The sequence below is a fragment of the Mustela nigripes genome, chromosome 2 (assembly GCF_022355385.1).
Source record: "Mustela nigripes isolate SB6536 chromosome 2, MUSNIG.SB6536, whole genome shotgun sequence".
NCBI classification, from domain to species: Eukaryota; Metazoa; Chordata; class Mammalia; order Carnivora; family Mustelidae; genus Mustela; species Mustela nigripes.
Window position 1 is genome coordinate 219,311,243 of NC_081558.1, and position 27,034 is coordinate 219,338,276.

The 27,034-nt window shown below is 55.5% G+C and overlaps 1 protein-coding gene across 9 annotated transcripts in view; it reads left to right on the top strand.

The window, feature by feature from the left end:
• DIP2A (disco interacting protein 2 homolog A) overlaps window positions 1-27,034 on the top strand; it is an 88,722-nt gene that overhangs the window by 38,074 nt on the left and 23,614 nt on the right. For 8 of the 9 annotated variants that reach the window (XM_059392582.1, XM_059392583.1, XM_059392578.1 and 5 more), the window contains exons 7-22: window positions 409-528; window positions 1,945-2,142; window positions 8,941-9,032; window positions 11,968-12,078; window positions 13,251-13,374; window positions 13,642-13,751; window positions 14,150-14,252; window positions 15,972-16,036; window positions 16,255-16,348; window positions 16,908-17,027; window positions 18,609-18,723; window positions 19,909-20,048; window positions 21,710-21,846; window positions 22,272-22,352; window positions 22,652-22,779; window positions 25,339-25,453. In XM_059392582.1, the coding sequence (XP_059248565.1) occupies window positions 409-528; window positions 1,945-2,142; window positions 8,941-9,032; window positions 11,968-12,078; window positions 13,251-13,374; window positions 13,642-13,751; window positions 14,150-14,252; window positions 15,972-16,036; window positions 16,255-16,348; window positions 16,908-17,027; window positions 18,609-18,723; window positions 19,909-20,048; window positions 21,710-21,846; window positions 22,272-22,352; window positions 22,652-22,779; window positions 25,339-25,453 (1,853 nt within the window). Of the gene's footprint in view, window positions 1-408; window positions 529-1,944; window positions 2,143-8,940; window positions 9,033-11,967; window positions 12,079-13,250; window positions 13,375-13,641; window positions 13,752-14,149; window positions 14,253-15,971; window positions 16,037-16,254; window positions 16,349-16,907; window positions 17,028-18,608; window positions 18,724-19,908; window positions 20,049-21,709; window positions 21,847-22,271; window positions 22,353-22,651; window positions 22,780-25,338; window positions 25,454-27,034 lie in introns of those variants that run through there. The other variant, XM_059392584.1, reaches the window with a different exon arrangement.

A 27,034-nucleotide genomic window follows, 5' to 3' on the forward strand; every position in this document is an offset into this window, starting at 1 on the left:
GCAAGATGTGGCCCAGAGAATGGGCTTGTTTTCTGCGTTGCCGGTGTCCCTCGGGGCCGGCGGGGGGGCGGGGAGCAGGCCCCACCGCGTTCTCAGTCTGTTGTGCCTCCCGCATCGTGCAGTCCCTGGAAGACGCGCTGGCCCTGGAAGGAGGGAGGCGCAGTGACACCCCACAGGCCCCGCGAACCCCCTCGAAGGGTTTCGGGGCCACTTCAGAGACCACTAGCTTAGCAAAGGTTCCGGTTCCCTGCAGGCCTCCAGGGACCGTTTGCTCAGCGAGTGGGTGAGTCCCGGCATGGCTGTGCCACGGGCCGGTGCTGGCGGCCTCGGTGGCTGAAGCCCGCCTCCGCGTCCTGTCGCAGAGGGCTGGCGAGAGCTCCGGCCTCAGCGCTCCTCTTCCCGTGGCAGGTGTCCCCGTGAGCAGCAGGGTGTCCTCCAAAATCCAGCAGCTTCTCAACACCCTGAAGAGGCCGAAGCGCCCTCCGCTGAAGGAGTTCTTCGTGGATGACCTTGAGGAGCTGTTGGAAGGTGAGCGTCCCAGGCGGGCTCTGGGGTTGGACGGGGTGGCTCTCCTCGCAGGGTTCCGGGAAGCTACGGCGTGTGGGGTCCCACGGGGACGCTGCAGCACAAGCAGACGGCCCTCCGTCTGCCTGCGGCCCTGGGGTCACTGTGCGCCGCGTCCCGTGAACGGGGAGAAAACGCGTCTCTCGGGATGAAGGGACTTCATGTTTCCCTGCGCCGCCGGTCCGGGGCTTGGTACTTGAGACCCCTAAGGGTTTGTTGTCGTTACATTATTTCAGTTTTTTTCAAGTCCGCTCCTTGCCCACCGTGGGTTTGAACTCATGACCCTGAGATTGAGAGTCACAAGCTCCACCAACTGAGCCAGCCAGGCTCCCCATTATTTCCTTTTTTATTTAAACTTTAAATCTGAGATGCTTGTCTTCCCATGGTTTTAAAGTATATTTTTAGTGTGGTTTTGGCTCTTTTCCAGAAATTCAGTCTCGTTTATGAGTGAGATGTATATTCAGGAAAAAAGAATATAGATCTATTTTTAAAAGAAAATTACCAGGAAACAGAAGTCTAACCTGTAGGAAGGGAACAGAAATAAAACTAGTACGAGGTCCGAGTGTGTAATTGTATTAGAGCTGCGGGGCGCGTGGCCGGCTGGCTGCCCCTCCTGCCTGTCCTGTACAGCATTACTGCCCCCGAGACTGCTGCCCAGTGTCCCCTCCTCACTGAGGGTTAGACACGACTTGTAGGGCTCTGTTTTCCCCTTCGTAATCAGACGACGCCTTTCAGATTCAGAGCTCAGTGGTGGAAACGGTCTTTCTTGCACTTGGGCAGATGCTGGTTACGTAGCATTGGAGACGTAATCAATTTTACTTTATTTTTTTCTTTCTACATGGTGATGGTTGTTTTGAGTGCCCAAACTGAGACGGTGATTCTACTCACTTTTATCCTTTATAAATGGGACTCGTGCCTGCCCCTCAGGTGTCGTCATCGGCATCAGCCCACGCACCGCTGCTGTTCTGGGGATTGTCCTGTGAGGTCGCAGTTAGAGTCCAGCATTATCCATGACGAATCTCCGTCTGTCCTTTGGTCCGCTGGTCTGTGACTATTAGAACGATAAGAAAATCGAAACAAGTTATTTGAGCCTTCTTACAGTTAGTGTTTTTTTTTAAAAGACTTTATTTATTTATTCGACAGGCAGAGAGGCAGGCAGAGAGAGAGAGAGGGAGAAGCAGGCTCCCCGCGGAGCAGAGAGCCCGATGCGGGACTCGATCCCAGGACCCTGGGATCATGGCCTGAGCCGAAAGCAGAGGCTTAAGCCACTGAGGAACCCAGGTGCCCCAACAGTTGGTCTTTTTTAAGAGGATGCTTAAAAACAGGGTGTATGTATTATACTTTAAAATGCTGATTTCTTAATTTCAACTTTGCTTATAGTGCAGCAGCCGGACCCAAATCAGCCGAAGCCCGAGGGAAGCCAGATGGTGCTGCTGAAAGGGGAACCTCTGGCTGTGGGGGTTCCCTGGCCCCCGTCCCTGCTGGCTGTCTTGCAGCGGTGGGGTACGACGCAGCCCAAAGCCCCCTGTCTGACTGCCTTGGATGCGGCCGGGAAAGCCGTCTACACTCTCACCTACGGCAAGTATCGAAAGCGGTCGGGGTCTGGGTTAGCTGTAAAATGTTGGGTGTCATGAACAAGCTAGAGAAACCAACACAGCCGTCAGAACAGCAACATCGCCTCACTCCAGGTGCCCCTCCTGGACCGCTGCTGCTTCCTCCCCGCAGAGGAGGTGACCAGCCACTGCTCTGGTGTCGGGGGTCACACCCAAATATGCCTCTCTGACAGTGGGATATAGATCTGTCTCATTTTGAGCTCTGTGTGAATGGAGTCATACACTATGTATTTTTTGTGTTTGGCATCTTTTGGTTCCATATCACGTTTTCACATAACACAAATCATAAGCATCTGGCTTGATGCAGTCACGGAGTGAATGTACTCGTCTTAGCCCCGAGCATTTCCAGGTCCCCGGGCCCCTGCGTCCCTTCCAGCTATGGACCCTCCCACTGACGGTTGACCGTTCTGAGCCTGAGCACCTCTGGCTTTCCCCGATCCAAGTTTTATGTAAAGGGAATTAGGCAAAAGGTGTTGCGTGTCTGCATCGCATTGTGCAGCTTTGTTCACAAGGCTCGGCCGTGGCGTCGTGCGGTGCTCGCTGGTCGGTGTGTGTGTTGTGTGATCGTGCGGAGAATTCCTAGTGTGCTCTACGGCCGATGGACGTTCCCACTGGGGCTATAGCGTATGGTGCTGTCACGAACGTTCTTCGGGGGTCTCTTTGTGGGGCATAAAGGTACACGTGTGGGAGCCGCGTCTGGCTTAGGACACACAGTGACACAGTGTCCGGACCACGCGTGCGGACTAAGCCTTGTTCCCATCCGTGGCAGCACTTGCTGTTCTCTGTCTGTTTCAGTTTAGCTGTCCCGGAGGCGTGTGGCGGAGTCAGGTTAGGGTGGTAATTTGTCTGCGTGTCTCTGATTCCAGATGATACTCTGTGAGTTTATTGGCTGTTTGAATACCCTCTTTTGTGTACTGCCCAAATCCTGGGCTCATTTCTCTGTTTGTTTGCTGATGTTTTCTTCTTCGTGTGTTTCAGATGCGTGTCTTTTGTCACATGTTTTGCAAATGTCTTCTTCTGCTCCGCGGACCTCTGACTCTTTTATCTGCGGCTTTAGATAAATGCGAAGTCTTACTCTAGTTCGATTTATCTAGTTTTCCCCCTTTATTTTAGTGGGTTTTTGTCCTGTTAGCCAAACCTAAGGTCACAAAGATACTCTTCTACTTTTTCTTTTAAAAACTTGGTTTGCTTTTCATGTTCTGCATCTTCAGTTTTGTTTGTGTGGTGGGACCCTGCAATCCTTTTCTTCCCTTGTGAGTGTCTAATTGACCAAGTACTGGCCGCTGAAGAGGCAGTCCTTCCCCCCGGGCACGTCAGGTGAGAAGACATGTGGGTCTGCGGCTGCCCTCATGCTCTTTTGTCCTTCTGTTGTGCTCTGTTGTCCGTCCGTCCTCCCTGAACGGCTACGGCTCTGTGAGTCCTGGTGTCGGGTATAGATGCCGTTCGGCTCTGTGATTGTTCCTTATGGTTTTCTGGACGGTTCTTGTCTCTTTGCATTTCTGAGCATCTTTAGAATCAGTTCGTCAGTGTCCAGAGTGGTTCCCGCTGGGATATTGACTGGCCCTGCACGGATTCTGTAGTTACACGTGAAGAGAAGTGATGCTGTTACAGTTACACAGTCTTTGTTCGGGACTGTGCAATGCTGCCCCCGTCTCAAGGCTCCCTTCAGTTTCTCTCGTTAACGGTTTATACTTTTGAGTACAGAACTCAGAGCTTCTTTACTCAGAGCTTGAGTACAGTACAGAGCTCCTTCATTGGATTCATTCCTGTTGTAAGGGAATGATTTAAAACTTCTCCCCGCTGATTTGTTGCTCGTATGTAGAAGTGCAATTGAGTATTTAAATGATGATTTTTAAAAAAAAGATTGCATTTATTTATTTGAGAGAGAGTGAGAGCGGGAGAGAGTGCACAAGCAGGGGAGCAGCAGAGGCAGAGGGAGAAGCAGACCCCCTACTGAGCAGGGAGCCCAACGCAGAACTTGAACCAGGACCAGAGTCATTACCAGAGTCCAAGGCAGAGGCTTAACAAGCTGAGCCTCTGCGATGCCCCAAGTGGTGATTTTGTATCTAATAATCTCATTCAATTAACTTACTAATAATTTTTCTCTTTATTAATTAGTAGTTTGTTCTCATATTTTGGGACTATCCAGTGTTCAAATCACATCATCTAGGAACAAAGACAGTGTGATTTTGGCCTCCCCAGCCCTTGCCTCGCTGCAGAGCGAGAGCTGGCGGCCCCATGCCGGGGAGCGGACCTGCTCGCTGTCTTCTCGTCTTGACTGCGGAGCTTCGGGTCGCAAAGTATGATGTTGGCTATAGTCTGTTTGCTTGTTTGGGGTAGAAATTCTTTCTCAGATTAAGAAAGTTCCCTTCCATTCCTAGTTTACTAGAAGTTGTTTTTTTTTTTTTTAAATCATGGATGGCTCTGAATTTTATTAGACACTTTTTTTGCTCCTTCTAGATGATCATATCTTTCTCTCTCCTCCCCACCTAATTTGATGAACTACTTGGTTCATTTTCAAATGTTAAGCCGCCCTTTCATTCCTAGAATAAATCCCACTTGGCCATGATATCTCTTTAACAAATGTCTGAATTGGATTCAGCCAGTACGTTGTTTAAGATCTTGGCATCTGTGTCCATTAGCTCGGTCCATAATTCCTCGGAAAGGAGCTCCCTGCCCGCTGTGAGCCGCACGGACTGCTGCCAGCCCACCTGCTGGGTTCAGGTCTCTAACACCCTTCTGGAGCTTTGAGTCCACGTATACCTGTGTAGCTTTAATATTCTTCTATTTTGTATTCTTTTCTATATATTTGATTGACCCTTGAGCAATGGAGGGTTAGGGGTGCTGACTCTTACAGAGTTGAAAATTCAAGTATAAGTTTTGACTCCCCCAAAACTAACTACTACTAGTCAGCTGTTGATCAGAAGGCTTACTGATAACATAAACAATTAACACTTATCTTATATGTTGTTTTTATTACATATCATATTCATATAATAAAGTAAGCTAGAGAAAAGAAACTGTTACTAAGAAAGTCTTAGGAAGAGAAGATACATTTACAGTACTGTTACCGTGCTTACCCAAAAACCCACAGGTAAGTGGACCTGCATTGCTCAAGGGTTGTCTGTACTTCAGTTTGGAGATTTTAAAATTTTCCTTTATTCAAATTCTCTAATCCTGTCTTCTGAAATTTTTATTCTATCATGAAATTCCTGATGAGTTCTTAATTTTGATATTCTGTATTTTGGTTCCTGTCCTAATTTTCTAGGACAATTCTTTCTCATTCCACGGATCGTCTTTGTCTTTCACATCATTTCCTGGAACGCACATATCCTTGCGTGTCGGGAAGTTTCCGTCAGCCAGCTCCAGGTCGGGTCCCCTGTGGGCCTGTTGCTGTTGTGTGTACTTGCTCTTGGTTTTAGTTTAGAGAATTTATCTTTGGAATGCCTGGTACCTTTTGGATCGAATGTTGGGCAGTGTAAAGAATTATGGAGGTTCCATGATGCCGTTCCTCCTTCGCTCTGTGTGGCAGGTGGCATGGGGGCTGGTCCCACGGAGGCAGTCGGGGCCGGCTCAGCCCACCCCTGAGCGCCAGGCTGTCCTCCTCCGCAGTCCCCAGCCGTGGCTTCTGTCTCACGTGCTACCCAAGGACTCCACTTGGCTTCTCAGAGGCTTTCCACATGGCCTTCCAGCCCCTGCTGCTCGCAGCCCCAGGACTGGGTAGATTTCCTGAGGGGAGGCTGGTTGTGCTGGCGTGGCTCCCAGCACCCCCCAGAGGCTCGGCTGTCGTCTTGGCGCCTCAGTGGCAGCAGTCCGTGGATGTGAGTCCAGGAGATTGTCTGCCGCGGGGGCCAGAGCCCTACTGACCCCCCGGCTGTGCACGGTCAGCTCGCCTTCCCAAGGGGTTTCCCTCTGGAACCCTAACTCTTCTCGTTGTCTTTGCTAGATGATTTCTGCATTTACCCAGGTTTTAAATTGTTTCAGGTGGGAGCCCTGGCCTGTTCAGAGGCAGTCTTTTACCATCATGCTTTTGTGCTTTTAATATGAGCCGTAGCTCCTTCATTTCTATCTAAGGAGGAATAGATCAGAATTTACCATTTATATTGGTTGTGATGTTCCTATCCAGTTTGGGCTCTTACAGTGCTGCCAGGAATGTTCTGGGCTGTGCCGCCTGGTTCACGAGCAGGCAGTTTTGCAGGGTCTGTACCTTGGAGTGGACGTCCTGGGTCTGGGATTACGCGCATCTCCGCATTTATCAGATAATGCCAAGCTTCCCCAGTTTACACTTGCCGGGTCAGTGTCAGCCCCACCTGCTCCCTGTCCAGCCGGTGGCTACTCTGCTGAGACTATGGTAGGAGTATTTTGGTGTTAATTTGCATTTTCCTGATGAAAAAGTCGATTGACCTCTTGTCCTGTTTTTTTTTAATCCTTGGGGTTTTCTTTTATGTTAAGTACTATTGAATCTCTTGTGCATTTTTTTAAAAAAAGATTTTATTTATTTATTTGACAGACAGAGATCACAAGCAGGCAGAGAGGCAGGCAGAGAGAGAGGAGGAAGCAGGCTCCCCGCTGAGCAGAGAGCCCGATGTTGGGCTCGATCCCAGGACCCTGAGATCATGACCTGAGCCAAAGGCAGATGCTTAACCCACTGAGCCACCCAGGCGCCCCCTTGTGCGTTTTTTAAGTAGGGTTATTTGTGGGACTTCTTGGTATGTTCTGGATACCAGTCCTGGACAGTGACATGTGCTGCTGGTGTCCCCCACTGTGGGCTGTCCCCATCCGCTGCTGACCACGAGCTTAGTGAGCAGAAGTTCCACCCAACCTCACCTTCCTTTTGCTCATGGCCCGTGCTTCTGGAGTTCTCCGTAAGGACTCTCCCTGGGCCACGATCCTAAAGCTATTCTGTTGTCTTGCAATAGCTCTGCTGTTTGCCGTTGACATTTAGATCTACCAAATGCTGGGAATGAGTCTTGTGTACGGTGTGGGGATGGGTCCCAGGGTCTTCCTTTCAGGACGGCTAGCTGTCTGTCCCAGGGCCGCCCCGCTTCTCCAGGGCACCTGTGTCACACAGGGAATTGCTCACACGTGGTGGGGCTGTTACGGTTCTTTGTTTTATCCCGTTGAGTTATATGCTACCCTATGCCAGCAGCAACTTCCGGAATGACTGTGGCTCTGTGGTCAGTCTGACAGAGATTGACGGCGCGCGGTCATGTCAGCTGCCGGAGATGCTAACAGTGTCTGCCCTTTCTCTCCGCCCTCCCCTTACCGCACGGACTGCGGCTCTCGGTGAACAGGCAGATGTCCCCGGCTTGTTTCTGCTCCCCCAGGGGGAGCTTTTATGATCTGACCATTAATTCTCATATTCCTATAGGACTTTTAAAGATGGGGTTTATTACATTAAGGAAATTTCCTTTCATTCTGAATTCAGATCATTTAAAATCCTGATTGATTGTTAAATTGTTTTACCTCTTTTCACCTTTGTTAATGTGACATATTATGTTGATTTTCTGTTAAAACTTTTTGCGTTCTTTTTTTTAAAGATGTATTTATTTATTTGAGAGAGAGAAAGAGAGTGTGTGAGAGTGTGGGGGGGAAGGGGCGGCGCAGAAGCAGAGAGGGAGGGTCTTCAAGCGCACTCCCCACTGAGCGCGGAGCCCTAGGCGGGGCTCTGTCTCACCACCCCGAGATCACGACCTGAGCCCAAACCAAGGGTCAGACGCTGAACCCATGAGCCACCCAGGCGCCCCAAAGCTTTTTGCAGTCTTCAGATAAACTGACTTGGTTTTTGTGCATAGACAAAGGCAACAGTGTTTTGGGTTGAATATTTTTTTTGTCAGTGATTTCTCAGGTCTCCCAGTTCACTTATGTCATAATGTCACACCCAAGTTAGTTTCATTTACGGTGAAGTCTGGGCACGACTCAGGGGGTGTGGCTGCTCAGACTGCACGAGGTCCTTCCCCGAACTTGTCGCTTCCCTGGTGCTGCGTAGGTGCGTGGGAGGCTGCTTCGGGTGTTGGGGATGGGCTCGGGCTTCTCTGTTGTCCGACCCCGTGGCCGCCCCACCTCGTTCTCCGTCCCCAGAAGCCTTTAGTCTTCCTTCCCCTCCCTTTGTTCATCTCCACCTTCCTCAGAGACACTGTCCTTTGTTGAGAGTTGGCGGCTGGGCTCTGCCCCTGAGACCGCGAGCCGGAGGGGGCGTGTGCTGGGCAGAGCCTGCCGGGGCTGGGGGCTGTGTCCTGGAGGGCCGGCGGCTCTGGATGGTATTCTCTTGGGTGAAAACTGGAGACGGACAAAGGACCCACTTACGAGTTATAAAGGTTAAATGAATTCTGCACCACTCATAATAAGGGATGTAGTGAGAGATGTTTAATGCCATGAGAATGCATTCAAAATGAAGTGTTGGCTGAAAAAAGCGAAGTGAAGTTTGCTCCAGATTCTTGAAAACTTCACGTACGTGCATGTGTGCATGTGTGTGTATATACATAACTGAAAGAATGCTGACTTTTTCTGTTTTCTATGTTGTAAATATCGTGTAATGAATTCCTCTTCTATTTTTGTATTAAAAATAAATCTATAAGTTAATTTTAAGAGAAAACTATGATGTTCATTACAGCATTGTGCAAAGTAGTTATCAGTTGGAAACGTACCTGAATTTCCAATAATAGAGTGATGGTACATTATGGGGTATTGTGAATGCTACGTTAAAATGTTAATTATTAGTTTCTTTAATTTTACATTGCTTAGTATTTTTATTTTATTTTAGGCAAACTTTGGAGTCGGAGTTTAAAACTAGCTTATACTCTACTTAATAAACTGACGAGTAAGAATGAACCACTACTTAAACCCGGAGACAGAGTAAGTAACTAGAATATAAGTTCTTGGAGTGAGCAAAAACAAACTCTAAAAATATGTCTCATTGAAATCAGTTTTCTGTCAGTTGGTTCGACTTACAGCATTAATGCACGGGATTTAAAGTCAGCACAGAATCCTGCTAAATACGGACAAAATCTGTGATGACGCACAGGATGGTTCTTTCATTTCTTCACGGACTCCTCAACGTCTCTCCTCTGAGTTCATATCAGTTCCTCTTCGTAGAAATAATATTGATAAATGGTAGGTCCTCAAAGCGTAGGCTTTAGGAGAAAATGTTGATCTTACTTGGAAATTCCCTCTTCCTCTCGTCCCTGGGGCCAGGCAGCCCCCGTGACCTCACGCTCAGGTAGATCATGACGGGGGCTAGAGGCTTATTTGTTCCGTGTGCTGCTACATTGCCCGGCATTGTGGCATCACCCACGTGGGGCCATTTAAATTAACCACGATTAAATAAAGAATTTAGTTCCTCAGTCACCCAAGCCGTGTTTCAAGGACTCGTGAACCCCATGTGGCTGATTCCTACCCCATCTGTTAGCTCGGAGATAGAACATTCCCGTCATCATAGGAGGTTCTGTTCCTGAGCACGGCCCTGGGTGAACTGACCCAGACGGGAGGAGTGTCCCAGATGGAGGGCAGGACCCTCAGCAGGGAGACCCCGTAGTGAGACGGCTGCTGCGGTCAGATCACCCCACAGTGAAACTGCGCGTTTCGGGCAGCTGCCCGAGGGTCCACGTTTTAGAAAGAACCACTCACCAAGGACATTTGAAGAACGTGAAAGAAAACAACCAACAAAGAAAAGAAAAACAAGGAAAGCGGAAGGTGTGGGAGGGCCGAGGAGGAGACAAGTGTGCGGGAGAGTCACGCGCAGGAGAGGATCTTTTCAATCCCCGGAAAACTAAAACACTGCCCTTAAGTCCAGACGAGACGCTTGTGGGGAGGCCAAGAGATGGACAGGACAGAGGGTGCAGGCCGGAGCCTTGGTCACGAAGGTCCGGCGTTCAGCTGGTAGGAGTTCCGGGGGAGAGGCCGGAGAAGAGAGGATTTTAAACCGAGGCAGCAGCGCCCGTCAGCACCCTGAGCCGGCGAGCGAGAGCGCCCGCAGCGCAGCTCCCCGCCTACTGAGCAGGACCCCCGTGCAGAAAGGGGCCCCCCAGCTTCTGGGGGGGGAGGGGGCAGAGCGAGCCACAGCACAGGGCGGCCGCGGGGGACGGAGGGCCCAGGCCGGGGTGCACCGCTGGGCATCTGGTGAGACTTAGGCCGGCCTGACTGGTTGGTTACTAAGCAGATACCTTCGGAAGGTCTTGTACAGCCGGCGGAGCATTTTAGAGCAGATTGGCGGCGGATATGTGGAAAGCCCAGCAAGTAGAGGGGGCGGTAGCCGGTACCGGCAGCAGACAGGAGCTCGGCGCTGAAAGTGACAACGGCCCGAGAATGGGGCTTTAGACCCAGCCTGTGAGAGTTCCTGCTTTCTGTTGTGCTTTAAATGACTCTAAGAATCACTGATTTATTTTTCTTGAAGATTCCTGCTAGGACAGAGACTTCCAGATACTCTCCTGGACTCCAGAGTGAGTCCCGTAGTTGGGTTCATTAGGGGAGGTTGACAGGAATCACAGTGATTGAGCTAGATGGGGTGTGGGTGTTCAGTTCATCGTCCTGGAGTAAACGGCGCTTGTAAAAGTGGACGGACACGAGCGCTGGGAACAGATTCTCTAGCGGTGCTTCTACGCCCAACGTCTAGTCTCAAGGCTGTGGGTCACAGTTCTGGTGCAATCACTAATACCAACTTTTAAAGGAGAGCTTTGCCCTTTTCAACAGATTAACTTGTTAGGAACTGGATTTCCGGACCTCCAGGAGAGAGTATAGGGTTAGCCATCAAGTAGTTCTTAGTAGCCGTTGTTTGTGCTCTCAAGGGCCCAGTGTTAACATCTGCCATCCTGACTTGTCACTTACGGTTTTGGGCACACCTATCACAGTATTTGGGGCTCATAAAAATCTTGTTCCATAAATAGCTTTTAATTTTGCCCAGTTTGTAAGAAACGGTCGAGAAAGGCAGCAGTGCCGAGGGCAGGCCGTCCGTCTACAACCGTAGGAAATCAGATCGATACGAAGAATAGAGCAGTGGAAGCGTCACTGTTAAAGCTCTTGAGAGCACATGGGAAAGGTTGATGTAAGAGGTTTTGAAGAGGTTGAGGTTGCCTTGGGGAATGAGGAAGGGTGGCTGAGCTTGGGGTGTTGTTTTCATCAGTACTTACGGTTTATCTTAAAGTACGTGTTTTTAAAGTGTGTTTGATAAAAACAAAAGTGTAAGATGAATGAGACAGAGCATGTAACTTAAACAGGGGCAGCACAGGGCCAGGGAGGCGAGCCGGGGGCTCTGCGGGAGGGTCAGCAGTGGGGGGTCTCAGCCGAGGGGTCCGGGGTCCTCCACTTCCCCGTCAGCACACTGAGGTCTTGAGTGAAGATCTGTTCGACAAAAATGTTGGTGTTAGGATTTTACCTTCTGGAAGATATTCTGGGTATGATCTGGTTCTGTGCCCACTCTTCCTGCTGCTGTGGGTGTTTCCGCCTGGGCTGACGGGTGTGGGTGGTGTGTCCCAGACGGGCGGCAGGCGTGGAGCCGGGTCTCCTTCCCACACCAGACTCGTGCTGGACTGCCGTGAGGGGCAAACACTCTAAATTATTTGGTGGGTTCTAGAACAGAGACCTCAACCCGAAAACTATTTATGAAAAGTTACATGGTTGAGGAAATTTAAGAACCAAGAATCAACCCCCCAAATTACATTTTCTGAACTAAATTGGAAAAGCTGTAAGATGGTCTAAAATGTCCAAATTCCGTCTAATCAGCAGGGGTTCTAAGCTTTGAGATGACTGCATCGTTCGCGAGTGGATTTCATGGTTTTCCTTCATGCTGGTGCAGGTGGCCCTGGTGTTTCCGAACAGCGACCCCGTGATGTTCATGGTGGCGTTCTATGGGTGTCTCCTGGCAGAGCTGGTTCCCGTTCCCATAGAAGTGCCGTTAACAAGAAAGGTAGTTAACTCGCTGGGGCCCATGGGGCTCTGGTCCTGTGAGGTCCTCTTCGGAAGCTGAGCATAGACTCACCGCGTCTCAGGCCGCCTTCCTGGCAGCTGGGCGCTGTTCTGAGGAGAGGGCTGCAGGCAGGCCAGGCCGGGGGGCAGTGGGCTGAGCTCCGCGGGCGAGTGTCTTGCTGTGGGAGGGGCTTCAGAAGCTGTGGATGGAGCTGTTATGTCACCTCTGTGAACTTTCCAGAACAGAGGGTGCACCTTTTCTCCTCGGATGGCTAGAACTAACGATTGGACCGGATTTTGTTAAGTTGCCTCCCAAATCCAGACTCTTATCAATAATAATTTCCATGTCCTGGGAGTGAGAAAATCACAATGTGACATACTGGAGCTCCTTCTCAGGGACAGTTGTGAATATGCAAGATGAGAGTCTGCTTGCTTTTCTTCTGCACAAGCGGTTCTTGTTACTGACTCATGATTAATGCGGGGACTCGCTAATATTGTAGGGCGCTGTTACGTTTCAAGTATAGATGCCGGTAATCTGATTACTAGAAAAGATAATTATTTTAGGAGTAGACAAGGTGTGTGTATTAGAAAGTAGAGTTTTCTACCCTATCAGTGTTCAGGTAGTTAAAGTGAGTATTTCCAGCAGCAAATACCCGAGAATCCCAAAAGTGAAGTTTGAAATAAAACCAGTGCCTCCCAGAGGATAATATATGATGAATAGATGTTTGAATACAGAGATTATTCAGAAAAAGCCAGAGATTTGTCAAACTTGAAGGAAGAAAGTGATAAGACGTTACTGAGGGACGTGTATAAAAGAAGTGTCGACTGGAAGGGAATGTGCATTTTTTGTGGGAAACAAGTCACTGTGTTAAAGGCTGCTCCCCCCATTTATCTGTAAATTTTAAACGTGACTCAAGTGGAAATTTCCATGCTGTAATTTTTGTAGTTGATTAAAATGCCACTAAATGTCATTTGCAAGAGAACACTGAGGCATTAGCCCATTATCCAGAACTTTCTATTTTATTTTCACGAAAATACAGTCTCTGCCCGTATAGGGTTCCGTTGTAGCAGCTGGTGAGGGTGAGTCAAGGTGGAGGGCCCGGCTCTCGCGTGAGGGCCTGAGCGGGGCCGGGCCCCGGGGCCGCCCGTGAGCACCTCGCCGTGCTTCTACAGGACGCTGGCAGCCAGCAGGTGGGCTTCCTGCTGGGCAGCTGCGGCGTCACCCTGGCCCTGACCACGGACGCCTGTCAGAAAGGCCTGCCCAAGGCCCAGACCGGAGAGGTGGCTACGTTCAGAGGTAGGCGCCTGGGGGCCCTGAGGGGAGCGGTCTCCAGCGGGAGCGAGGTCCTCCTGGGTGGGTGTGCGTCTTGCTGCCCAGCCCCGCGGTTCAGAGTCTAGGCCTGTGCGGTCGCTGGCCAGAGGCACCGACTGAACCGAAGCTCGATCAGGACAAGGGGGAGCGGGACAGAGACGCGTGTTCCCCGGGTGGCAGGAGCCGGTGTCTGTGAGGTGGGTGGCCGGGCCCTGAGGCCGCTGACCGGGGGACCTGTCTGCCCCCTCGCAGGATGGCCCCCGCTCTCCTGGCTGGTGATCGACGGGAAGCACCTGACCAAGCCCCCCAAAGACTGGCAGCCGCAGGCGCAGGACGCCCGGGCTGGGACCGCCTACATCGAGGTAACGGCCTCGTCTGACCCAGAGCACGGGGAAGCGGCCCCCACGGGCTCAGCTCTTGCTTCTGGTCGGAGTGCACGCCGGAACTTAGCCTTCTGTTTGACCTTCACCCCGGAGACAGCCAGGGTCGTAGGGGAGCTCATGCAGGTGTGGTCTTACCCCTACTTGATTGTCTCTCGCCGCCTGCCCCAGGGGTGTCGGCAGTCATGGGGAGCCTGCGCGCACTGTTGTGCCCGGGCGCTTACCGCAGGGGTGCCCCAGCTTCCTCTGCGGGTGTCACCCCAAGAGTCACGGCGTAACGTGTGCTTCCGTGGTTAGTGAAGGACGGACCGCGTCTTTGTAACTTCCGTCAGCCTCCAGAACCATCCGTAATGGATTTTTTTTTTCTTGAAATCTTTCAGTACAAAACCAGCAAAGAAGGCAGCACGGTGGGGGTCACGGTGACCCACGCGTGCCTGCTGGCCCACTGCCAGGCTCTGACGCAGGCTTGTGGCTACTCAGAAGGTAAGGGCGTGCAGGCCCCTGGGGACTGGCCGAGCGCCGGTGCGGACTTCTCGCCCAGCTGGGGCCCAGGCTGGCGTGCTTAGGGCCGTCTGCTTGTGCTGGGTGCAAGGGGCCGGTTCTCCCAGGCAGCCCCACTTGGGTTCCTTCCAGGATGTTCGTGTATGTTGATGGTGGGTGAGAGTCATCTACCACTGTGCCTGGTGGGCTGGTTCTGTCCGGGACGTAGCTCCGGGGAGGTGTGTTCTGCACAAAAAAATGGAAAACCATCTTAACAGACCCGCTTTTGTATGGCTGTTTTCTGTGACTGTGGTTTCGATGTGAACTGTCGTGTTTGCAGACACACAAACGGAATCTTGAAAGTTAGAGGTTTTCTGTTGGTGGCACGTAGGTAGCACCATCCCCCACTGACTGTTAAATATTGGATATTTAACTTCGAGAACTGTTATTTTTAAAGAACTATAAAAACATATATGGTAGTTTCCCTACTGTAACAATGCTGGGGTTGAATAAAACTACAAAGTAAATCGAATGGTTTGTTTAAATAAGTAAAATACGGTGTTTAAAAGTAAGAGGAGAATAAAAATGCAAGTCAGGAGTCACTGAAGCCTTCAGTGGAGATTTGGAGAATGATTTTAGGTATATTCAAGGGCCTGAATAATTTTTTGAAAACTGGATCTGTTAGTCACATGGTTTTCCTTTTCTGGACCTGGATGTATCGGGGATCGTTGGGGCGCTTTAGCTAACGGAGGGAGCGTAGGGACGAACTCTTCCTCGGGAAGCAGGCGCCTTTCCTGGTGGCCCTGTGTTCACCGTTGGTGTCCTTGCTGTGGGTGCCCCTTGGGGTTGCCAAGCATCGGCCGGGGGGCCCGGAACCAGGCCCCCCAAGCGCCGGGCTATGTGGGCAGTCCCCGTCACCACCTGCTCCCGCATCCGTCCTTCCTGGAGGAGACCACAGAGAAGGATCAGCTCTCTGAGGGGAAGCAGCACGAGCAGCCTGTGACATTTCCCAGAGACACGGGGTGGTGGCCTTAGTGTCCTCACCCCTGACCTCACTGTGCTGGGGAACCTCGAGGGGCTGCTCGAGCACGTGCTGCTCCTTGTAGTTTCAGACTAGTGATCAGCGTAGCTCTGTGGGGTTTTCCCCAAGATGTTTAAGGATTCTTACTTATTTGAGCGGGGGAGGAGCAGAGGGAGAGGGAGAAAGCAGACTCCCCGCTGAGCAGGGAGCGATGCAGGACTTGACCCCGGGGCCTGGAGATCGTGAGCCGCTTAACAGACTGAGCCATCCAGGCGCCCCAGCAGAGCTGTTTTAATCCAAAATTGTATCACCTGCTTCTGAGTTTTTCTGGTCATTTGTTTTTTTTTTTTTTTAAGATTTTATTTATTTATTTGAGAGAGAGAGAGAGTGTGAGAGGAGAGGTCAGAGGGAGAAGCAGACTCCCTGCTGAGCGGGGAGCCCGATGCGGGACTCGATCCCGGGACTCCAGGATCATGACCTGAGCCGAAGGCAGTCGCTCAACCAACTGAGCCACCCAGGCGCCCCTTGGTCATTTGAATCAATAACCAAGACGATTGATTGACTGGCGCCTGGTATCTTCAGAGGCTGTGCATTTCCTAGAGTTCTTGTGCCAATCATGTCTTCCTCTCACAGTTTCTTTAACAATGCGCGTGACTTGTGAAGACGGTCACAAGTGGTTTCACCATTTTGTCCCCTCGCAGCCGAGACACTAACGAATGTGCTGGATTTCAAGCGGGATGCTGGGCTGTGGCACGGAGTGTTAACAGTGAGTGTCCTTTGCCCTGTGGTCTAGTGGTTGGACTCGAGGGACTCTGAGGTCTCGTACCGAGAGATGCCACCAAACCCCACTTTTAGGTGGTGCAGTTAGCCCTTATCTGAAGGGTCAGCAAGAGCAGGCCGCGCTGCTCTCTATGCCCCCGGGCGCGGTGCAGCCTCTGCTGCCCCATAGTGAGGCCCGCCCCCGAGCGCCCGTCTCTCCCGCAGAGCGTGCTGAACAGGATGCACGTCGTCAGCGTCCCGTACGCGCTCATGAAGGTGAACCCTCTGTCCTGGATCCAGAAAGTGTGTTCGTATAAAGGTAACGGGAGAGACGCCGTCCCTGACCCCTCCTTCGTGCAGCAAGTCCTTCTGTTGTCTCCCTTGGTGATGGAAAAAGCAGTGAAGCCGGCTCGCCGACCGGCGGGGACGGGCTGTGACGCCCCCCCTGCCCGCGTGCGCCATGCCACCCCCTCAGTGATGGACTCTGCGTGGCCTGGGCGCATGGCCCCTGACGGCCCTCTTCTGCAGACGCCATCGGCCACTCTTTTTGTTCTCTTAAAATCTCTCCAGTCACACCAGTACTCCTGGTTCTTAGTCGTGGAGATGGTTTTCACCGGTGGCAGAGCTCTTGATTCTAAGGAAGCAGTGTAGACAGAGGGCCACTGGCCTGCCCCCACCTGGGTCACCACAGGGCTTCCTTGTCCCTTGGGCTCTGCTCCAGTGGGGCTGGGGGACCCCTTGGTGAGCCCCGAGGCTGGGCCGTGGGTCTGTCTTCACGCACGCTTGTCCCGGGGACCTGTGTTGATTCGGGTGGGTCTGTGAGGGGCCAGGGTGCCGCTTTCCTGTGACTCAGGGCACTTCCACGCTCCCCTCCGCAGCCCGCGCCGCACTGGTGAAGTCCCGCGACATGCACTGGTCTCTCCTGGCTCAGCGAGGCCAGAGGGACGTCAGCCTCAGCTCCCTGCGCATGCTGATCGTGGCCGACGGCGCCAACCCGTGTGAGTAAGCCCGGCTGAGCGTGGCCTTGGCCGTGGCCGTGGCCTCCCCAGCAGGCCTGGCGTGGGAGGGAAGGGGGTCAAGTATGGCACGCTGAGGAACAGCGCTGCGGAGTTGCAGCCGTAACAGGCCTGCCGTGGGCCGTGGGCCGTGGGCCGTGCTGCACGCCCTCCCGGGGGGACCCGCTGGTGTATCTCGTGCTTGTTTATGAAGGCGCTGCATTTAAAAGCAATTTTAACACCATGGACAGAAGATACATTAAGAAATTACTGGAATTTAGACATGGACCAGGCACCTGTTCCGGCCCTGACCTCCTGCTGGGATTTCCCCCGTCGCGCCCCTGAGCACTCTGGGCTCTGCAGGGGCTGAGCGAGGCTGCTCGTTGGTGCTGTCCACGGCCTTCCACGCGTGGTTCCTTGGGGAGGCCTGGTGGACCTTTGGGGGGGTTTCTGTGCAGCACAAAGCCCTCGACTGGGTAGGTGGGTTTGCTCGTTGGGTTCACAGCAGTCTTGCAGGGTTTGCACTAAAGCTCCCCGGCCCAGAGGCTGGCCTTTCCACTAGTTCCCTGTGAGGAGGGCCCCGACGTCCCTGTGCCCCTGGGTCCCCACTGCTCAGGAGGGCACCCTGCCATCTCGCTCCTCTACCCGTCCCCAGCAGGGCCCCTCCATCCTGCCTCGGAGGCGCCCAGGGCTGGGTGCTCTGCATCCCCACACCCGCCTGAACCCAGCCGCGTGCTCGGGCCTTGCACCACAGCCCTGCGTGTCCCCCGCCCTGCCGCACCCCCAGCAGCTCCTTTCCTGGTGGCCAGGCTTTCCCACCGCGGAGCCCTCCCCGGACCCTGTCCCCACAGACCTTCGATCCTGCCCCTCCACGCGCCGTCTGGTTCCCTGTGGTACTGAACCAGCGGCTGGTCTTGTGTGCTCTCTGCCGTCTGCCAGTGCCCAGCGAGAGCCGCACACAGCACCCTCCTTTCCTTCGAGCCTCGCTGTGGCAGGTGCCTGAGGGGTGGGGTTCAGCCCTGGGGTCCCGAGGGGTGCAGCCCCGAGCCGGCGGCAGCCCTCCTGCTGGGGAGCTGTGCTTCCATATCCGCAACGCCTCAGACCGGCCGGGGCGAGTAGGGGAGAATCGGGGGCAGCCTGGGGACCACGCGTGGGCTGCCCTGTGGGGGTTACTTGGCCAATCCGCGCCCCGAGGCCCTCGGGCAGCAGGCGCTCTCGTGCACCTGGGCCTCGCCGTGAGGGGGCTCGCCCCAGAATCGCTCCTTGGTCACCTCCCACTCAGCAGAGCTGTGAGAAGCCGCGGCGAGGCCGGGGCAGGCTGTGAGTCTGCACTCAGACACCGCGCGGGGGCGAAACAGAGGTCTGCCCTGCACTCAGACACTGCGCGGGGTGTCTGCCCTGGAAGTGTCCCGCTCTACCTGCTGGTGGTTTCCAGACGCCCCGTGTTTCCCTTGGGAGCCGCTCCCCGCCCCCGCCCCCCGCCCCCTTGAGACTCCTGATGTCACGACGCGCTGGAGCTCATGGGTGGTTGGCCTCTCCCTGCCAGCCGTCCAGTTACCCCACGGCTCCCTCTGTCTCTCGCAGGGTCCATATCCTCCTGTGACGCGTTCCTCAATGTCTTCCAGTCCAGAGGGCTGCGGCCCGAGGTCATCTGTCCTTGTGCCGGCTCCCCGGAGGCGCTGACGGTGGCCATCCGCAGGTAAGCGGCCACCTCTGCATCCGCCCACGCAGCTGCTGTCCCCCGCTGCCGAGCGTGGCTGCCTTTCTCGGAGCAGCGGACCGCATGGAGCAATGTGCCAGTGTCCCAGGCGCGTGCGTGTGGTGGGGGGCAGCCCCGGGCACCAGGCCCCTCGCCCTGTGCTGGCCGCGTGTCTCCCGCCAGCCTGGATCCGTGCCGCGACGTGGGGGGTGGCGGCTGCCCGGGCTGTGGTCTCTGGGCTGATTTCCCTCCGAGGGCTTCATGGGCGTGACAGCCCAGAGCTGTTCCCTGCCCGAGGGGGCCCGGCAGCAGGTGGGGGCTGTGCTCCCCCATCTCAGCCTGGACGGTGGGATTGGGAGACCTCAGAGCTGGCAGGCTCTGGTCCTTCCTGCTCCTAGCAGACCACCTGTCCCTTCCTGGGTCGCCTCTCGCCTGCCCTAGGGCTCCTGTCCACAGCGGCCTCTGGGGGCTGTCTTGGGAGGAGGGTGCTGTGCTCACAGTTGAGTGTGTCTGTGCGGTGGTTTTCTGCCCTCTGGCCAGTTGTTAGATAAACCAGTGGTGATTGTGGTCTTGTGTTATATTAGTGTATCATCAATAGTCTGCGCTTTCATATGTACAAGTATTAAATAATCCGAAAATTTTAATAACTTATCAGAGAAAGGACTTCTTTATGCTTCACAGACTGTAAGGTGTTCCTCATTCCTCTGCTCTGTGGTGCTTTCTGGCCATGGGACACGTCACTCCTACGCTTGGCGGCATCAGCCGCTGCACTTCTGCTTCCTGCGTCAGGGCTTTGGGAAGGGCTGCACTGGGCAGTCTGGCTTCCAGCCTCTGGTCTCTGGACTGGGCGTGTTGGGGGCTGCTCCGGGCTTCCTTGGTACCTGTCTCCTGCTGCTGCCCAGGGCTCCCTACAAGTGTCTCAGCAAAGCCAGGTGGAAGCTCAGTCAGCCTTAGGACCTCTCTGGGGAAGTCACAGAGCGTCCCTTAGACTGTGGCCACACCCGAGGCCCCCGGGTGGGAGGACCGTGCAGGCCCCCGTGCAGAGCGGCGTGCAGGGCGGAGATGCTGTGGTACCCTCGGGCAGCCGGTCCCGCAGCCAGCCGTGTGTGGTCCTGCAGGCAAGCTGGGCACGGATCCTGCCCCCTGCACTGTCCCCTCGTCAGCGTGTCTGCTTTTGTTTTCCAGGCCGCCAGAGCTGGGCGGACCTCCCCCGAGAAGAGCCGTCCTGTCGATGAACGGTCTCAGCTTCGGTGTGATCAGAGTTGATGCTGAAGAAAAGTTGTCCGTTCTTACCGTTCAGGACGTCGGTCAGGCGCTGCCAGGAGGTAAGGGACAAGCTGGCGGTGTCGGATCCCACCGCTGCTTGACGTTCCCGGAGGCCTGAGTGTGCAGACCGTGGGAGTGCTCTCGGGGTGCCACGAACAAAAGTCTTCCTAGCAGGGTTTTCCTATGTGAACTGGGGTTCCAGTTTATAGTAATGTGTTTTCCGGTTTTTGCCTGCCTTTGTACTGGAGTTCAGGTTGAGCAACAGCACCAGGGGTGTGGCCCCCGAGCTGGGTGTGCTGCTCTCTGGTGTCTGGGGACCCGAGCGTGACTGCCTGTCGAGGGCAGGCATCATGGAGGTGCCGGGCAGCTCACGACACCCAGTGTCTTCAGACAGCCCGACGCCCGGCTCCCGCCCGCGGCGGGCGACCGGGACATGTCGGTCAGGAGCGGCGCTCCACAGGGTGCAGCAGTTCCTGTGCGCAGCCTCCTGCTCGCAGAGCCCCCGGGCCTGACCGCTGGCCCCGCAGAGAGGCCGATGGAGCGCTGCTGTGGTTCCCCAGCGGAGCGCCGCACAGGGAGCCCACAGCCTGGCGCAGGAGGCCCCGGGACAGCCGGGAGTGGGGGACGCTCTCTGCTGCTGCCCTCCGGCGCCCTCACTGTGGGGCCTCACAGCTGCTCGGCTTCCTCCTCGCCACACGGGCCCTCCCAAGATCCGTGGGCAGCTGTCCTGACCCGCCCGGTGTGCGCGTGTGTGCACAGTGGTCCCGAGTGCGCGCGTGCGTGTGTGCGCGCGCGTGTGTGTGAGTGTATGTGTGCGTGTGTGTGTGCGTGCACAGCGCTCCCCCAGAGTGTGCGAGCGTGTGCGTGGGTGTGTGTCTGTGCTCACCTGCTCCCCCGGTCGGCACCTGTTAGTTTGACCCTTGCAGAGCTGACTGACTTGTTGAGGCTGACGGTCTCTTGGGTTTCGCAGAGACCCAGCCTTTCACCGCGTTCGCCCCGCTGTGAATTAGATCAGGGTCTGGCGGTGAATGCGCACCGTGGGAGTGTCTGTGCCCACCAGCCTCCTCCTCCAGCAGGGCCTCTGTGGCCTATGGTCTGATCTGTGGGCGGAAGGAAATGGGAATGAGCTTCCCTTTGGCCTTTCTCTCTTGCTGATTACCATCCTTGGGGGAAGGGGCCGTGCCCGGGGACCAGAGGCTGCTTGATTCGTTTCCTTTAATGGACCCCTGCGTGTTGGGTTGGAGGCCCGTTTGGGTGCCTGCTCTGTGGCGTGGGTGGCCCGGAACTGCACTGACTTGACAGGCGGGGTCTCCTATGCCCAGGGTGGGCAGCTGGCGGGGTTGTCGGTGGGGAGCTGCTTAATGACAGCTGACCAGGGGGTGCCTGGGCTATGGGATGGGCCCCACCAAGGCTACAGGCTGCATGGGGCTACGGCACGGGACGGGTCAGCCAGCATCGCCCGTGGGTTCGCGGTGGTGACACAAGGAGGAGGCACGGAATCTTCCCTGAGAGAGCGGGTGCCCCATCAGCCCGGGCTTCGTACGTGCAGGAGGCATCGCGAGTCGGTTACATACCGTGTAGGAAGCCGAAGGCCGCACAGCGGCTCGAGCGTGTTGTCAGAGCGCCCCGTAACCGCACGCGGAGCGCGAGTAGATCTCTGTGAATGAGCGCGTTCCCGTGGAGCTCTCGTCGATGACTCCGAGGGTTTCTCTCTGTTCAGCTGACGTGTGTGTTGTGAAGGTGGAAGGTGCCCCTCACCTCTGCAAGACCGACGAGATCGGGGAGATATGCGTCAGCTCCAGCGCCACCGGCACCGCCTACTACGGACTGCTGGGCATCACTAAGAGCGTCTTTGAGGTTTGTACGTCTCCTGCCCTTTCTGTGCAGGTGAATTCCAGAGCGTCCACGGAGGGCAGCGGGCAGGGCGCAGCGGGTCTCCAGCCTGATGGGGCCGAGGCCGGCCCGGGAAGCCCACGCTCCATGTGCGCCAAGAGTCTGGCGAGTGCCTGCTCCTCAGAGCCGGGTGCTGGGCCCAGGGAGACAAGGGGTCGCAGAGAAGGGGTCGCAGAGAAGAGGTCGCAGGAGGAACCCAGACCATGCTGGGTGCGGGAGTCTGAGGAGCGTGTCATCTACTGACCGAGCCTCTGGCCTTGGGGTGGCCTGTCCCCCACCAGGGATCCGTGGGCGGCAGCCTCATCTGGGGAAGCCGCACCCTGGCCACCTGGCCGGTTGGTCCATTGTCCGTCTAGCACAGCCTAACGTCCCACCCTTTGCTCTGGCAGACCATCCCGGTCACGGCAGGAGGCACGCCCGTGTCTGACAGGCCTTTCACCAGGACGGGGCTGCTGGGCTTCATCGGGCCGGTGAGTGTGTCCTGCTGCCACGACCTGGGCCTCCGGACACGCCCACAGCTCCATGGAGGGGTGCGCTGGTATCTAGCGCCGATCTAGGGGCCAGGGAAGCTCCCCATATCCCACAGTCCATAGGACAGCACCCCCCCGCCACGTCCCCTTGTCTCCAGCCCCGCCCACCGGCGTGCAGGACCCCGTCTGCGTGTTCCTCGCTTTCTGTGTGCTGTCCGCTGCCTGCTGCAGCTATCAGCTACCTGACCCCCAGGGCCTGCCTGCGTGTCCCGAGGCCTGACCTATGTCCTTACTTCCAGGATAACCTGGTCTTTGTTGTGGGCAAGCTGGATGGGCTGATGGTGGTTGGAATTCGCAGACACAATGCAGATGACATCGTGGCCACTGCGCTGGCCGTGGAGCCCATGAAGTTTGTCTACAGAGGCAGGTGATGCGCTGCGGGCCTCTAGAACCCTCCTCCTCAGCTTGAAGTCTGAGAGTCTGTCTGCAGTAGCAGCAAGGTCCAGTGACTCGAGTACACAAACCCTAGGAACTCCTGTTCATCAGAAAACCTGCCCAGGAAAAAGGGCGATATTTGCAGCCAGAGCTAGTGTCCTCCCTGCCCACAGGGCTCCTGTGGGTCTTCAAGAGGACGGGGCCCGAGGAGCACCTGCTTTAGCACCCTCGAGCCTCACACACTCAGACTGGAGCAGCCGAGGGCCAGTTTCTCTGAATCACAAATGTCAGTTCTCTTCTCTGCTGAGGGTTAGCGAGACCGGGGAGGGCCCCGCCTCGCCCCGGGGTGGGGCCGCTCTTGACAGTCCCGAGGGTGTTGGGCAAACCCTTTCTGAGCCCAGGCAGCCGGGCCCGTGAGGGAAGCCGCGTCTGGCTCTGTTCAGCCCCGAGCTCTTTGTCCCGGCTGGCTCACTCAGCTGGCTGCACGTTTAAATTATTTTCTTCTCAAAGGGGTGCTTTTATTACTCAAACCAGGGTACCTGGCCAGGCCCTGCCTTTGAATATTCCTTAGAGAAATCATTCAGGAGTCCTGCCAAGTGGGTGCTGCTGGCCCTCTTGTTGGGCGGGATGACAGGAGTGTGGGGTGCCCACCAAGGAGAAACCAACAGGTCAGGCCTGTGTGGGTGCCCGAGTGGGGGCCACCAGGACCTCATGACCTGCCCTCACAGCAGAAGTGGGACGCTGTTGGTATGGGTGCCCGGGTGGCCAGTGCCTGTTTCTGGGGTGGGGTAGGGAGGCGCCCAGGACCTGACGGAACCTGGAGCTGCCGCTGGTCCTGAGCCGCAGCGGACGAGGTGACGTCATCGCGAGCGGTGGGGAGGGCACGGGTGATTGCGTCTGCCGGTGAGCAGGGTGCCTGCTTGTCCCCACCACCACAACCACCTTGACCTGGAGCCACGGCGGTGCCTGGGGAGGGGGGGTCACTCAGTTCAGCGTCTGATTCTTTTTTTTTTTTAAGATTTTATTTATTTATTTGTCAGAGAGAGAGAGAGCAAGAGCGAGCACAGGCAGACAGAGTGGCAGGCAGAGTCAGAGGGAGAAGCAGGCTCCCCGCCGAGCAAGGAGCCCGATGTGGGACTCGATCCCAGGACGCTGGGATCATGACCTGAGCCGAAGGCAGCTGCTTAACCCACTGAGCCACCCAGGCGTCCCTCAGCGTCTGATTATTGATTTCAGAGTGCAGCTCCAGTGCTGATCTCAGGGTCGTGAGATTGAGCCCTGCCTCGGGCTCTGCCCTGGGCACAGAGTCTACTTAAGACGCTCTCTCTCCCTCTGCCCTCTGCCTGTCCCCTGCTTGAGCTCCCTCACTTGCTCTTAAAACAAAACAAAACAAAACAAAAAAACAAAACCAAGAGAGAAACGGAGCCACAGCCGATAGAGAGTAGAACGTCTCGGGAATAGTATAACGCACACAACACGAGTTCTTTGTTCTTAAACACCAGCACAGCAGATGGAATAAGTAGCAGGAAGGAAGTGATAAGCCGGAGAGTGAGGTTGAGGAAGTCCTCCAGGGGTGGGAGAGGAGGTTGCGCAGACCGGAGAAGGTGGCATGGTAGCAGACGCGGGGGGAGGGCGCACACGGCGGTGGGGGGGCATCGGAGCGGCCGGAGACCAGGTTTGTGGGACTCGAGAAGGGTCCAGCACTAGGGTCAAGCAGAAGGCATGAAAGTCCCCAGCGCTGGGACTAGCCCAAGAAGGCAGCAGTGCAGTGATGTTTTTAAGTTATTAAATGGAATTTTTAACTTAGATTTTACATTTTTCCAAATTGTTACTTAATTGTGCAGTTGTAATAAAAATATTCTTGGGAATGTAAGTTTCAGAAGTTGTGTTAGCAAAAGACACTTCTTGTGAGAACAGCTTCGCTGGGGATACTGAGATGCATTCAAGATGTCTGAAAGCAGGAGAAATTTAGTGCTGGGCGAAGTGTGCGTGTGCCCGTGTGCACACCCGCCCACAGGAGAACAAGAGAACACGAGTGTGTCGCGATGGCCCAGAACTGGAGCAGCAGGTGTGCTGGTGCGTGGGGCCTGGGGGGAGGCCAGCTTCTGGTCCGACAGGGAAGGAGAGAGAACCGCCTCCCAGTGTAAGAGGCAGAGGCAGCAAGTGCAGAGAAAGAGAGACGCCGACATGTTCCGAGGGACCGACGGAGTCAGGCCAATTGATCATCCCGACCGATAGTCCTTCTAGACGGAGATGTGTGCGGACAAACGTATTCCGTGCATCAACATTATAATTAAGGAAAGTTTTCTTTTAAGATCCGTGTCTGGTGGTTTTGCTTTGCACCAAAGTCATTTTGTCTTAGCGAATCGGAGCTACTTCAGCCGCCCTACAGGAGACCAGGTCGCGTCTCCAGTTCTCAGCCGGCGGCCACGGTTAGAGTCTCTTCAGCCTTAGCCTGTCTGCACCCTCCGTTTTGAGGGAGAGGCACGGTCTGCGTCCCGTTTGCTGTCCTTTGCGGGTGGTCATGTTGTCCTCGTCCCCCACCCCCCAGGATCGCTGTGTTCTCTGTGACGGTGCTGCACGACGACCGTATCGTCCTGGTGGCCGAGCAGCGGCCCGACGCCTCCGAGGAGGACAGTTTCCAGTGGATGAGCCGTGTGCTGCAGGTGGGCCCGGCGGCCGGCTGCGGCCTGGGGGCGCGTGGTTCCCGGGAGTCCGAGGGCGCAGGGTCTGCATTCCCTTCCTGCAGAGCCTGGCCTGTCTAACCCCGTCTCTGGCTCTGGGCCGAGCAGGCCGGGTGTCCGCTCGCCTGACACGGGATCTCGGCTCGACCTCCTGAGAGTCGCAGGCTTCCTGCCCCTGTGCTGCCTCCCCCCTACCCCGTGCTGCCTCCCCCTGGTGCTGCCTGTACCCGGCACAGCCTCACCCTGCCGGCACCGCTTGCACCCCGCAGGCGCCAAAGAAATCCGGGCTTGGTGAGAGTGACAGACAGCACTGGGAAGCTGTAATTCCGTACAGGGAATACATAGAACAGCAGCCCCATACCTGCCCCGCCAGTTGGGGTGAGATCATTTGAGACTGTTACGTAGGCTCAGACCAGGCCATGGCCCCGGGGACCCGGGAGCACCGAGCTTACATGCCACCACGCGGTGGTGGTTTTCTGTGTCCTGTTATGAAAATGTCAAAGCGTCACGCAGAAAGTCCCTAATACCCACCTTTAGGTCCTGCAGTGGCCACCACGTCATCACCCTTGCCCATCACGCCCCTGTCCCTGTGCACTCCTCAGGGCGTGCTGTGTCACCCTCACTTCCTTAAACCCCGCACGGGAGTCCTGCATACTACTCTGGGGGAAAGGAGTAAAGTTTACGTTTGGTGAAGTGCGCACACCTTACGGGGACCGTCCAGTGGGGGTTTTCGGTTGACTTGACGGGATGCGATTTCCATGTCCAATGAGCCCATCTGTGGGTGCGGGCGGGGAGCGCCGACAGCCGAACGCCCCAGGTAGCCAGCGCCGCGCGGTAGCAAAGACATGGAGTGTTTCCGCCGCGCCAGCAGGTTCTCCCGTGCCCCACCTCCGCCGCGCTGCCCAGCCCGAGGGCCCCCGGTCGGCTGCGTGTCCACATGCCTGGCGGCATGGCGCGTCTCCCTTTCTGCCATAGACGGTCTCGGGAAAGGGACTCGCATGGTGTTTGCCTCCTGGCTCGCTCCCTTCCCTCCATGAGGCTTTGGGACGGCTCATGTCGTGTGGGGGCTGGGCCTTCCTCTCCAAGCCTGGTGGTGGTTCTTCGCTTACCTGTTCACACCCTGACGGGCGTGTGGGTCTCCTGTTTCTGCCTGATGAACAAAGCTGCCGTGGGCAGTGGTGTACAGACCTCGGGGTGTTTCCTCTGGTGTCCTCCATCAGGCCAGTTGGTGGGGGGGCCCTGAAGCTGGCAGAGATGGGCGTGGAGCTGCCCACGCGTCGGGAGACCCGGCGACCGAGCCTCAGAAAGTGCTCCCCACTAGTGTCTCCCAACGCGGACTTTCAATAGAATTTGTGGTGGGTTGTTACGGAATAGTTCTAATACAGCAAACAGAAACAAGAGTGGGACTGATGTGGGGGACAGGGGCAGAAGGGAATGGAGATCAAGTTAAACGTCCTCGTGAGCTGCGGCCTGTGCTTGAGGCGGCAGAGGGTCACCTTCCTCCTGGAAGCTCCCTGCTATCTTAGCGTTGATGCCGTGCTGCAGGGAGAAAGAACCCTAACT